This window comes from Rutilus rutilus (assembly GCF_951802725.1).
Source record: "Rutilus rutilus genome assembly, chromosome: 3".
Classification (NCBI taxonomy): Eukaryota; Metazoa; Chordata; class Actinopteri; order Cypriniformes; family Leuciscidae; genus Rutilus; species Rutilus rutilus.
This window is the reverse complement of record NC_140211.1, coordinates 59,492,500-59,505,760: the sequence shown is the minus strand read 5'-3', so window position 1 is coordinate 59,505,760 and position 13,261 is coordinate 59,492,500. Positions and strand designations below refer to the sequence as shown.

Here is a 13,261-nt window from a genome sequence, read left to right as displayed (position 1 = left end):
CAGTCACTACATGGGAAAAGCTTTGAAAAAGTAACTCGGATATTTTGTAAATGCATTACTTTATTATAGTTATCTGAAAAAAGGAATATGATTATGTAACTTGCTCTAACACTGATTTACCATCAATGCTGCCGTAAAAAAAGATTTCGGTAACACTTTATTTTAAGGTGTCATTGTTACAGTGTAATTAGCCTATATATTTAAGTACTGAGTAATATTAATAAACAACATGTACTTACTCTAGGGTTAGGGTAGGATTTGGGTAAGGTTTAGTTGCATGTAATTATGCATAATTTACTGTGGTAAGTATGTAAAATATGTAACACAGACACAGTAAAATAATGTTACCAAAAGATGTCATGTCCAAAATAAGGGCCCTTGAACACAAGCTTCTGTCAGTCAGAGGTGAAGATTTAACCTCGTGTTTGTGTAGCCTAAATATAGGCATAAATGTTCTGAGCTCCACCTATTAATTTCCCACTATAATGAAATGAGCTGCTCTTTATGAGGAGATTGAAGGCTAATGATAAAGAGAGTGTTTGTCTCGATTGCGCGCGTCAGTTCGCGGGCGTCAGTTCGCGGGCGTCAAACGGTTAAACCGAAGCCGCGCCCACTGCATCCCGTTATGACTCGGAGATGAACTTTGTCTTCGGCAAACACGGAGTCATAACCGGACCCCGGAGCGAAGGTCGAGCACAGACACACTCGGGTAAAGGCGAGATGAACGGGGCCAATCTGCAGTCGTATCAGTGACGAGAGAGGTAAGACACCGGCTGTAGCGCACGGATAAACCCGATTATTATTACTGAATAAAGTTGACTGTGAACCCTTTCGCCTCCAGGATCTATTCGCCATCATCATGAACTTCCTCCTGGAGACTCTCCAGGTGCTCTGCTTGTCGCTGGTCTACACGTTAGAAGCGCTGGTTCGGTTGTTTGTCCCGGTTCGACGGAAGAGCGTGTCCGGGGAGCTCGTGCTCGTGACCGGCGCGGGCAGCGGGATCGGGCGGCTCATGGCGATGGAGTTCGCGCGCCTGGACGCGCGCCTGGTGCTGTGGGACATCAACGAGGACGCGCTCAAAGAGACCGCGCGCGCGATCAAAGAGGAGCTCGGGGCGCGCGCATACACGTACACCTGCGACTGCAGCGAGCGCGAGGAGGTGTACAGGACCGCGAGCCAGGTGTGTGTGTTTTTATTTAATGAATGCCAGTCTCATACAAAAAATAAATATGACAATAATCCAACATATAGTGGCAAATTATTAAACAAATATAGACTAGGCTACAACAAATAGGAAAAGAAAAATATACAGTGTAATTTAATAATAATAATAATAATACATATAAAAAGAAAGAAAATCATAATTAAAATTAAAATAAAAAAAACAGGTATGAAATCATCATAGCATAAAAGCTTCACATTATGTTTATGGTATTTCCCCATAATCAAACAAAGATTAACAATAAAGCCCACATTTGGTGGTAATCTTCGTCTATTAAAATAAAAAAATACACCCAGGTGTAATACAGCACACTGGTGCACGTCATCACGATGACGTCAGTATAGCTGTCGGTTACCCGCATGGTGTTTTTAGTCGCATCAACATTTGTAATGACCATAAACATTATGATTTCTACTGTCTTTCTTTCGCTCACATGTTTATTTTCAGTAGCTACACCGTAAATGTTTTTATCACACAACTTTGACTTGTTTCAGCTTAATATTATTCATTAGTAATGGTAAAAAAACTAAAAAAAAAAAAACTAAATTCTTTGACACTTAAAACTTTAAGGCAACTTTAAGTAAACATTTTAATCAGGCTAATAAGAAGAAGTGTAAGTCACGACTTGTTCCGTTTGTTTTCTTAAGGTGAAGCGTGAGGTTGGTGACGTCACAATTTTGATAAATAATGCAGGAATTGTTACTGGGAAGAAGTTCATGGATTCTCCTGATGCGCTGGTGGAGAAGACTATGGAGGTCAACAGCCTAGCACACTTCTGGGTATCTATCTATCTATCTATCTATCTATCTATCTATCTATCTATCTATCTATCTATCTATCTATCTATCTATCTATCTATCAACCTATCTATCTATCTATCTATCTATCTATCTATCTATCTATCTATCTATCTATCTATCAACCTATCTATCTATCTATCAACCTATCTATCTATCTATCTATCTATCTATCTATCTATCTATCTATCTATCTATCTATCTGTCTATCTGTCTATCTGTCTATCTATCCAACTATCTGTCTGTCTGTCTGTCTATCTGATCCTGATAGTCTGTCTCTCCTCTCAGATGTATAAGGCGTTCCTGCCGGCTATGATTGCTGGTAATCGAGGTCATCTGGTCAGTATAGCGAGTTCTGCTGGACTCATCGGAGTAAATGGACTGGCAGGTACAGTAGATCTTCTCAGTTTACAGTTTTTCTCAGTCGCTTTGGTGCATTTCTCACATCACTATTTACATTTGCACAACAGTTAATGCAGTTCTCAAAACAATTAGTACAAACTGCAAAACCTAGTTGATAACCTGCAAAAGCGTGTCACTTGCTCAAAATGGATAGCTCATTCCTCAAAAGCAAGTATTCATGTCAATGAAAGTGTCAGTGTCATCAAGATGAAGAGTCCTGACACCATTGTTTATGAACAAGATAGTCAAATGGCTTTGTCATGTTTTCATTATGACAGTTTACTCTGTAAATGTTTTCCAATGCAAAAAAGTCAGATCTTGGTGACACTACCTGAACATGCTCGAGACAGCACTATATACTATTTGCACAGCCATTTGAAAAATACAGTAAAGTTACACATTACAGTATTTAGTGAGGTAACTGAGTACAAGACACTGAATATGTATGTTTCACATTTTTACTGCATATGCTCTTTGCAATTCTAATTTGTTCACAGCACTGTGCAAAAGAAAAAATACACCCTTATTTACAACAAACATAAACTCCCTTTGGGTAGAGCTGTGCACAACTGTACACAATACTGCAGTACATACTGGAACTGAACATACAACATACATAGTACTGTAATCATTCATGCACAGACGTTCCTCTCTGTCTGGCCACATAATTTCATCTACATCACAGCAAATATCATCTCTTGCAATCAGAAAAAGAGAAAGGGTCTTGCTTTTTTCAAGAAAAAAAAAGTTTTTAAAAAATGTGTAAAATTTGCTTGACAGATTTTGACAACTAGTTCAACATTTTTGTATGTACTGACTCAAGCAATGAAATGAGGACTATTAGTTTTATATGGAATGACTATTCAGCATTCACAAGTATAGTTAATTTTGACTGACATGACATAAGCAAATGATAATGTTATAAAACAGCAGAGAGTTGTATGAAAGGAATTGATGCATGTCCAAAAGCATTTGCAGTTTGTTGGAAGGAATGAGAAACTGCTACTATGATGTGCACAAATGACTAAATGTTGTGGAGGTTGAACTAACTGTTGTGCAAATGTAAATAGTGATGTGAGAAATGCACCAAAGCGACTGAGAAAAACTGTAACACTAATATCAACACTAATATCTCTCTTTCAGGAGGAAGTGTGTATTTATCACTACATGTCCTCAGATTACTGTGCGAGTAAGTGTGTGATGTCCTCAGATTACTGTGCGAGTAAGTGTGTGATGTCCTCAGATTACTGTGCGAGTAAGTGTGTGATGTCCTCAGATTACTGTGCGAGTAAGTGTGTGATGTCCTCAGATTACTGCGCGAGTAAGTGTGTGAGGTCCTCAGATTACTGTGCGAGTAAGTGTGTGATGTCCTCGGATTACTGTGCGAGTAAGTGTGTGATGTCCTCAGATTACTGTGTGAGTAAGTGTGTGATGTCCTCAGATTACTGTGCGAGTAAGTGTGTGATGTCCTCAGATTACTGTGCGAGTAAGTGTGTGATGTCCTCAGATTACTGTGCGAGTAAGTGTGTGATGTCCTCAGATTACTGTGTGAGTAAGTGTGTGATGTCCTCAGATTACTGTGCGAGTAAGTGTGTGATGTCCTCAGATTACTGTGCGAGTAAGTGTCTGATGTCCTCAGATTACTGTGCGAGTAAGTGTGTGATGTCCTCAGATTACTGCGCGAGTAAGTGTGTGATGTCCTCAGATTACTGTGCGAGTAAGTTTGTGATGTCCTCGGATTACTGTGCGAGTAAGTGTGTGATGTCCTCAGATTACTGTGCGAGTAAGTGTGTGATGTCCTCAGATTACTGTGTGAGTAAGTGTGTGATGTCCTCAGATTACTGTGCGAGTAAGTGTGTGATGTCCTCAGATTACTGTGCGAGTAAGTGTCTGATGTCCTCAGATTACTGTGCGAGTAAGTGTGTGATGTCCTCAGATTACTGTGCGAGTAAGTGTGTGATGTCCTCAGATTACTGTGCGAGTAAGTGTGTGATGTCCTCAGATTACTGTGCGAGTAAGTGTGTGATGTCCTCAGATTACTGTGCGAGTAAGTGTGTGATGTCCTCAGATTACTGTGCGAGTAAGTTTGTGCCGTCCTCAGATTACTGTGCGAGTAAGTGTTTGATGTCCTCGGATTACTGTGCGAGTAAGTGTGTGATGTCCTCAGATTACTGTGCGAGTAAGTGTCTGATGTCCTCAGATTACTGTGCGAGTAAGTGTGTGATGTCCTCAGATTACTGTGCGAGTAAGTGTCTGATGTCCTCAGATTACTGTGCGAGTAAGTGTGTGATGTCCTCAGATTACTGTGCGAGTAAGTGTCTGATGTCCTCAGATTACTGTGCGAGTAAGTTTGTGTCGTCCTCAGATTACTGTGCGAGTAAGTGTGTGATGTCCTCAGATTACTGTGCGAGTAAGTGTCTGATGTCCTCAGATTACTGTGCGAGTAAGTTTGTGTCGTCCTCAGATTACTGTGCGAGTAAGTGTGTGATGTCCTCAGATTACTGTGCGAGTAAGTGTGTGATGTCCTCAGATTACTGTGCGAGTAAGTGTCTGATGTCCTCAGATTACTGTGCGAGTAAGTTTGTGTCGTCCTCAGATTACTGTGCGAGTAAGTGTGTGATGTCCTCAGATTACTGTGCGAGTAAGTTTGTGTCGTCCTCAGATTACTGTGCGAGTAAGTTTGTGTCGTCCTCAGATTACTGTGCGAGTAAGTGTGTGATGTCCTCAGATTACTGTGCGAGTAAGTTTGTGCCGTCCTCAGATAACTGTGCGAGTAAGTTTGTGCCGTCCTCAGATTACTGTGCGAGTAAGTTTGTGCCGTCCTCAGATTACTGTGCGAGTAAATTTGTGCCGTCCTCAGATTACTGTGCGAGTAAGTGTGTGATGTCCTCGGATTACTGTGCAAGTAAGTTTGTGTCGTCCTCAGATTACTGTGCAAGTAAGTGTGTGATGTCCTCAGATTACTGTGCGAGTAAGTGTGTGATGTCCTCAGATTACTGTGCGAGTAAGTTTGTGTCGTCCTCAGATTACTGTGCGAGTAAGTGTGTGATGTCCTCAGATTACTGTGCGAGTAAGTTTGTGTCGTCCTCAGATTACTGTGCGAGTAAGTGTCTGATGTCCTCAGATTACTGTGCGAGTAAATTTGTGTCGTCCTCAGATTACTGTGCGAGTAAGTGTCTGATGTCCTCAGATTACTGTGCGAGTAAGTGTCTGATGTCCTCAGATTACTGTGCGAGTAAGTTTGTGTCGTCCTCAGATTACTGTGCGAGTAAGTGTCTGATGTCCTCAGATTACTGTGCGAGTAAGTGTCTGATGTCCTCAGATTACTGTGCGAGTAAATTTGTGCCATCCTCAGATTACTGTGCGAGTAAGTGTGTGATGTCCTCAGATTACTGTGCGAGTAAGTGTCTGATGTCCTCAGATTACTGTGCGAGTAAATTTGTGCCGTCCTCAGATTACTGTGCGAGTAAGTGTCTGATGTCCTCAGATTACTGTGCGAGTAAGTTTGTGCCGTCCTCAGATTACTGTGCGAGTAAGTTTGTGCCGTCCTCAGATTACTGTGCGAGTAAGTTTGTGCCGTCCTCAGATTACTGTGCGAGTAAGTGTGTGATGTCCTCGGATTACTGTGCGAGTAAGTTTGTGTCGTCCTCAGATTACTGTGCGAGTAAGTGTGTGATGTCCTCAGATTACTGTGCGAGTAAGTGTGTGATGTCCTCGGATTACTGTGCGAGTAAGTTTGTGTCGTCCTCAGATTACTGTGCGAGTAAGTGTGTGATGTCCTCAGATTACTGTGCGAGTAAGTGTCTGATGTCCTCAGATTACTGTGCGAGTAAGTTTGTGTCGTCCTCAGATTACTGTGCGAGTAAGTGTGTGATGTCCTCAGATTACTGTGCGAGTAAGTTTGTGTCGTCCTCAGATTACTGTGCGAGTAAGTGTCTGATGTCCTCAGATTACTGTGCGAGTAAGTTTGTGCCGTCCTCAGATTACTGTGCGAGTAAGTTTGTGCCGTCCTCAGATTACTGTGCGAGTAAATTTGTGCCGTCCTCAGATTACTGTGCGAGTAAGTGTGTGATGTCCTCGGATTACTGTGCGAGTAAATTTGTGTCGTCCTCAGATTACTGTGCGAGTAAGTGTGTGATGTCCTCAGATTACTGTGCGAGTAAGTGTCTGATGTCCTCAGATTACTGTGCGAGTAAGTTTGTGTCGTCCTCAGATTACTGTGCGAGTAAGTGTGTGATGTCCTCAGATTACTGTGCGAGTAAGTTTGTGTCGTCCTCAGATTACTGTGCGAGTAAGTGTCTGATGTCCTCAGATTACTGTGCGAGTAAGTTTGTGCCGTCCTCAGATTACTGTGTGAGTAAGTTTGTGCCGTCCTCAGATTACTGTGCGAGTAAGTTTGTGCCGTCCTCAGATTACTGTGCGAGTAAGTTTGTGCCGTCCTCAGATTACTGTGCGAGTAAGTTTGTGCCGTCCTCAGATTACTGTACAAGTAAGTTTGTGATGTCCTCAGATTACTGTGCGAGTAAGTTTGTCGTCCTCAGATTACTGTACAAGTAAGTTTGTGATGTCCTCAGATTACTGTGCGAGTAAATTTGTGATGTCCTCAGATTACTGTGCGAGTAAGTGTGTGATGTCCTCAGATTACTGTGCGAGTAAGTGTGTGATGTCCTCAGATTACTGTACAAGTAAGTTTGTGATGTCCTCAGATTACTGTGCGAGTAAGTTTGTGATGTCCTCAGATTACTGTGCGAGTAAGTGTGTGATGTCCTCAGATTAAGAGTAAGTGTGTGATGTCCTCAGATTACTGTGCGAGTAAGTTTGTGTCGTCCTCAGATTACTGTGCGAGTAAGTGTGTGATGTCCTTAGATTAAGAGTAAGTGTGTGATGTCCTCAGATTACTGTACAAGTAAGTTTGTGATGTCCTCAGATTACTGTGCGAGTAAGTGTGTGATGTCCTTAGATTAAGAGTAAGTGTGTGATGTCCTCAGATTAAGAGTAAGTGTGTGCTGTCCTCAGATTACTGTGCGAGTAAGTGTGTGATTTCCTCAGATTACTGTGCGAGTAAGTGTGTGATGTCCTCAGATTACTGTGCGAGTAAGTGTGTGATGTCCTCAGATTAAGAGTAAGTGTGTGATGTCCTCAGATTACTGTGCGAGTAAGTGTGTGATGTCCTCAGATTAAGAGTAAGTGTGTGATGTCCTCAGATTACTGTGCGAGTAAGTGTGTGATGTCCTCGGATTACTGTGCGAGTAAGTGTGTGATGTCCTCAGATTACTGCGCGAGTAAGTGTGTGATGTCCTCAGATTACTGTGCGAGTAAGTGTGTGATTTCCTCAGATTACTGTGCGAGTAAGTGTGTGATGTCCTCAGATTACTGTGCGAGTAAGTGTGTGATGTCCTCAGATTACTGTGCGAGTAAGTTTGTGATGTCCTCGGATTACTGTGCGAGTAAGTGTGTGATGTCCTCAGATTACTGCGCGAGTAAGTGTGTGATGTCCTCAGATTACTGTGCGAGTAAGTTTGTGATGTCCTCGGATTACTGTGCGAGTAAGTGTGTGATGTCCTCAGATTACTGCGCGAGTAAGTGTGTGATGTCCTCAGATTACTGTGCGAGTAAGTGTGTGATGTCCTCAGATTACTGTGCGAGTAAGTGTGTGATGTCCTCAGATTACTGTGCGAGTAAGTTTGTGATGTCCTCGGATTACTGTGCGAGTAAGTGTGTGATGTCCTCAGATTACTGCGCGAGTAAGTGTGTGATGTCCTCAGATTACTGTGCGAGTAAGTGTGTGATTTCCTCAGATTACTGTGCGAGTAAGTGTGTGATGTCCTCGGATTACTGTGCGAGTAAGTGTGTGATGTCCTCAGATTACTGCGCGAGTAAGTGTGTGATGTCCTCAGATTACTGTGCGAGTAAGTGTGTGATTTCCTCAGATTACTGTGCGAGTAAGTGTGTGATGTCCTCAGATTACTGTGCGAGTAAGTGTGTGATGTCCTCAGATTACTGTGCGAGTAAGTTTGTGATGTCCTCGGATTACTGTGCGAGTAAGTGTCTGATGTCCTCAGATTACTGTGCGAGTAAGTGTGTGATGTCCTCAGATTACTGTGCGAGTAAGTGTCTGATGTCCTCAGATTACTGTGCGAGTAAGTGTGTGATGTCCTCAGATTACTGTACGAGTAAGTGTGTGATGTCCTCAGATTACTGCGCGAGTAAGTTTGCGGCGGTGGGGTTTGCGGAGTCGATGGCGCTGGAGCTGCTGGCTTCGGGTTGTGATGGAGTGAAGACCACCATCATCTGCCCGTTCTTCATCAACACCGGCATGTTCGACGGCGCCAACACTAAGTAAGAAACTGCTTAACAGAATGTAATTTTCTGTATTGTTGAAGACATGAATGTTAGATCTGGACCAATACATTGATTTAACACACAGTTTTATCCAAAGCAGCTCGAGGAATACATGAGGAATCATTATCTAGAGCAAGAACTGATCCGGATTATGTAAGGGAGAATGTAGATCCAGTCGGTTGTTATCTCAGAATTAACCCCCTTCAGGTGTGTGTGTGTGTGTGTGTGTGTGTGTGTGTGTTAGAGATGGGTAGGTTTAGGGGTCGGGTTAGTGTGTGTGTGTGTGTGTGTGTGTGTGTGTGTGTGTGTGTGATGGGTAGGTTTAGGGGTCGGGTTAGTGTGTGTGTGTGTGTGTGTGTGATGGGTAGGTTTAGGGGTCGGGTTAGTGTGTGTGTGTGTGTGTGTGTGTGTGTGTGTGTGTGTGTGTGTGTGTGTGTGTGATAGACTTGTAGTCAAGACCGCCTAAACCGAGACCAAGACAAGACCAAGACCAAGTCGAGACCGGAGGGAAAAAAATAGACTAGTGTTGAAGCTAAGCAATATGAATTCAAGAACAGCAGCAACAGAAGCTTAGTTTACATTCAATACATATTAGATGGTATTACCTCAACTACACAGGCAGAACAATACAGAGACAGACCATGTCATGTGTGTGACTGTGAGCTCACTGTAAATGTTTTTGCAGGGTGAGATCAACTATGTGTAGCAATTGCATGACGGCTGTTACTGCACTATTAGAGGATTGAGACTCCCTTAACTTTTGTGTACTGTTGAGGACTGACATGACTGGTACTGACTGGTTCATCTGACAAAACATCAAACACCTCCAACACCATCTTGCCCCTCCAACAACTGTCTAAAGAATGAGAAATATGTAACCAATTGAAATTATACTTAATGTGTAGGTGAAATCGTAACATCAAATTAAAGATACGCAATTATAAACTTGGATTAGGCCTAATGTTTAGTCAACACAACGGAGATATGCAGATGATATTTAAAAGACCATTTATTTAGTCTAACACCATCTTAAATACAATACTGTAATCAAACAACACACACACACACACATGCACACACACATACACACACACACACAGAGAGAGAGATATCAAAGACACAAATTCGTCTAAGCAAATGCCTGCCTATCTCTGCCGATTTCGGAGTCTCCAAATGAATCCATTCTGCAACTTTTAAATACATAATAAAATGTTTAAAAACGAAATTATAGGCTTAAGTGCAGGATCCGAAAGTTGGTCGTTTTGTCGCTATGGTTACACACACACACACACACACCGTTGGCGGTGCGCTGACTGCGCTCAAAGTCATCTGTCAGTTGTGCAGTTACCCAAAATCTCCTGAATGAAGTTAAAACCCATCATGTCACTGATATGTGTTTTTTTTAAATCAAGTGATTGCTGCTGCGATCAGTGGCGCGGATAAAGTGTTTTCTCGTATATTGGGCGCACACGCCGTCTTCACTCGGACGCGCGCTTCAATCCGTTCCGTTGCGGATAATAATTTTGCATTATCGAACGTTGTGTCGTCGTGGATATTGTAGTAGCCTATTGTATTGCTAAATCCCCGACCACTATGTCGGTCTGAGACAGCGAGACCTAGACAAGACCGAGAGGTCCGAGATCAAGACAAGACCAAGACCAAAGACCGTCAAGGCCGTGACAAGACCGAGACCACGTAAAAGTGGTCTCGAGACCGGTCTCGAGACCAAGACCGGTCTCGAGACATACATCACTAGTGTGTGATGGGTAGGTTTAGGGGTCGGGTTAGTGTGTGTGTGTGTGTGTGTGTATGTGTGATGGGTAGGTTTAGGGGTAGGGTTCGGGTTAGTGTGTGTGTGTGTGTGTGTGTGTGTGTGTGTGTGTGTGTGTGTGTGTGTGTGTGATGGGTAGGTTTAGGGGTAGGGTTCGGGTTAGTGTGTGTGTGTGTGTGTGATGGGTAGGTTTAGGGGTAGGGTTTGGGTTAGTGTGTGTGTGTGTGTGTGTGTGATGGGTAGGTTTAGGGGTAGGGTTCGGGTTAGTGTGTGTGTGTGTGATGGGTAGGTTTAGGGGTAGGGTTCGGGTTAGTGTGTGTGTGTGTGTGTGTGATGGGTAGGTTTAGGGGTAGGGTTCGGGTTAGTGTGTGTGTGTGTTGGGTAGGTTTAGGGGTAGGGTTTGGGTTAGTGTGTGTGTGTGTGTGTGTGTGTGTGTGTGTGATGGGTAGGTTTAGGGGTAGGGTTCGGGTTAGTGTGTGTGTGTGTGTGTGTGTGTGTGTGTGTGTGTGATGGGTAGGTTTAGGGGTAGGGTTCGGGTTAGTGTGTGTGTGTGTTGGGTAGGTTTAGGGGTAGGGTTTGGGTTAGTGTGTGTGTGTGTGTGTGTGTGTGATGGGTAGGTTTAGGGGTAGGGTTTGGGTTAGTGTGTGTGTGTGTGTGTGTGTGTGTGATGGGTAGGTTTAGGGGTAGGGTTCGGGTTAGTGTGTGTGTGTGTTGGGTAGGTTTAGGGGTAGGGTTCGGGTTAGTGTGTGTGTGTGTGTGTGTGTGTGTGTGATGGGTAGGTTTAGGGGTAGGGTTCGGGTTAGTGTGTGTGTGTGTTGGGTAGGTTTAGGGGTAGGGTTCGGGTTAGTGTGTGTGTGTGTGTGTGTGTGTGTGTGTGATGGGTAGGTTTAGGGGTCGGGTTAGTGTGTGTGTGTGTGTATGTGTGATGGGTAGGTTTAGGGGTCGGGTTAGTGTGTGTGTGTGTGTATGTGTGATGGGTAGGTTTAGGGGTCGGGTTAGTGTAAGGAGAGAGAATATACAGTTTGTACAGTATAAAAACGATTACGTGTGTGTGTGTGTGTGTGTGATGGGTAGGTTTAGGGGTCGGGTTAGTGTGTGTGTGTGTGTGTGTATGTGTGATGGGTAGGTTTAGGGGTCGGGTTAGTGTAAGGAGAGAGAATATACAGTTTGTACAGTATAAAAACGATTACGTGTGTGTGTGTGTGTGTGTGTGTGTGTGTGTGTGTGTTGCAGATTTCCCAGACTCATGCCTATTCTTGATCCGGATTATGCGGTCCGGAAGATTGTGGACGCGGTCCGCCGGGATCAGGTTTATCTCTACATGCCTCGAAGCCTTTACTTCGTCATCGCTCTGAGGAAGTGAGTGTGAAACTTCTGCTTCAGATTCAGACATAAAACACACTTCACGTTTCCATAATCCTGTTTAATGCGCATTCTGAGATATCGCATAAATAATCGCTGGATGGAAACGCCAAGATGTGCATTAATGTTCATAGCAAATGTGTTTTTCACAGCATACATTTACTCACACCTGACTCGTCTTCTGTCAAGCCATTAAAGTTATTAATCTAATTTATTACATGATCATTTAAAGTCATTATTGTGTTAGATGAGAAAAGCACTGATTAGACACACACACACACACACAAACTTTAGAAAGAAATATTTTGATTCAACATTGAATTTCTTAAACCTTTAAGGACATTGTTTTTTTACACAATGCCTCCAAGCCTCTGTCTTTATGAATGAGTCACTGAATCATCGACTCACTCGAATCGATTCGCTCGGAGACTCACAGCAGTTCTTCCGTGGCTTCGTTTGAAACGTTTTGTAAAAGTTGTGTGTTTTGTTAAGTCGTTGTGTTTGAATAACAGTTTCTTTTCTCCGTCACACAGTTTTCTTCCCACTAAGATCGGTGTGCTGTTGGGCGGATATCTGGGAGCGTTCAACTTCATGGCTAAGTTCAAAGGTCATGGGAATAAGAGCGATTAATTTCCACCATTAGAGGAACCGGGAAACAACTAATGAAGAGAGAGAGAGAGAGAGAGAGAGAGACAGAGAGACAGAGAGAGAGAGAGAGAGAGAGAGAGAGAGAGAGAGAGAGAGAGAGAGAGAGAGAGAGACAGAGAGAGAGAGAGAGAGAAGGAATACTTACACATTAAACATGCATAATAAATCTAGAAATGTTTAAAACTGACACACACACTGTGACCAATCTGCACTTCTGTTTCATCAATATGAAGAAGTTTACGTTTTAATAATAGCAACATTTTGCCTCATGACATTTATCCGTTTGCACTTAATTTGCACCCAAGAAACCATTTCTGACTTTAGAGGTTAAATATATGATAGATGATGATTTTCTGTTAATTTTTTATTTTTATATCTTTTAACTGTGTTTTAATGACTTACTTAATGACTGAATGATTGTATAATCAAAGTAGTTGGTTTGTATTATTGTGGTACTAATAAATCTACCAATTATAGTATAGTTTGCTTCTTCTTTTTTCGTAAAAATCTACACACTTTTATGAAGACATATCAGCTCCACCAAAGCACTTAAACATTCACATGATTTATGAAGTATGTGTGTGTGTGTGTGTGTGTGTGTGTGTGATAGAGAGAGATGGAGCTTCGTGCAGATCCGAACCCTTTGCGAATCATTTGTTTCGAATCAGTGAATCAGAGCGCGATTCAATCTGCCAGTCACGTGACTCCAGTAAACGA

At 42.8% G+C, this 13,261-nt stretch overlaps 1 protein-coding gene across 1 annotated transcript; it reads left to right on the top strand.

Annotated features, from left to right (window-relative positions):
• The first annotated feature begins 615 nt into the window (after positions 1-615).
• On the top strand, positions 616-13,020 carry sdr16c5b (short chain dehydrogenase/reductase family 16C, member 5b). The gene is made up of 7 exons (XM_084403837.1): positions 616-761; positions 842-1,180; positions 1,870-2,001; positions 2,308-2,407; positions 8,616-8,760; positions 11,768-11,893; positions 12,430-13,020. The coding sequence occupies exons 2-7, from the start codon at positions 860-862 to the stop codon at positions 12,524-12,526; spliced, it is 921 nt and encodes a 306-aa protein (XP_084259963.1). The 5' UTR covers positions 616-761; positions 842-859; the 3' UTR covers positions 12,527-13,020.
• Positions 13,021-13,261: the final 241 nt, after the last annotated feature.

Bases quoted from the DNA above. Each gene is read 5' to 3' on its own strand.
- sdr16c5b (XM_084403837.1), top strand. From the start codon at position 860: ATGAACTTCCTCCTGGAGACTCTCCAGGTGCTCTGCTTGTCGCTGGTC. The intron at 1,181-1,869 runs GTGTGTGTGTTT...TGTTTTCTTAAG, and splicing joins TGTACAGGACCGCGAGCCAG to GTGAAGCGTGAGGTTGGTGA. The intron at 11,894-12,429 runs GTGAGTGTGAAA...TCCGTCACACAG, and splicing joins TTCGTCATCGCTCTGAGGAA to TTTTCTTCCCACTAAGATCG.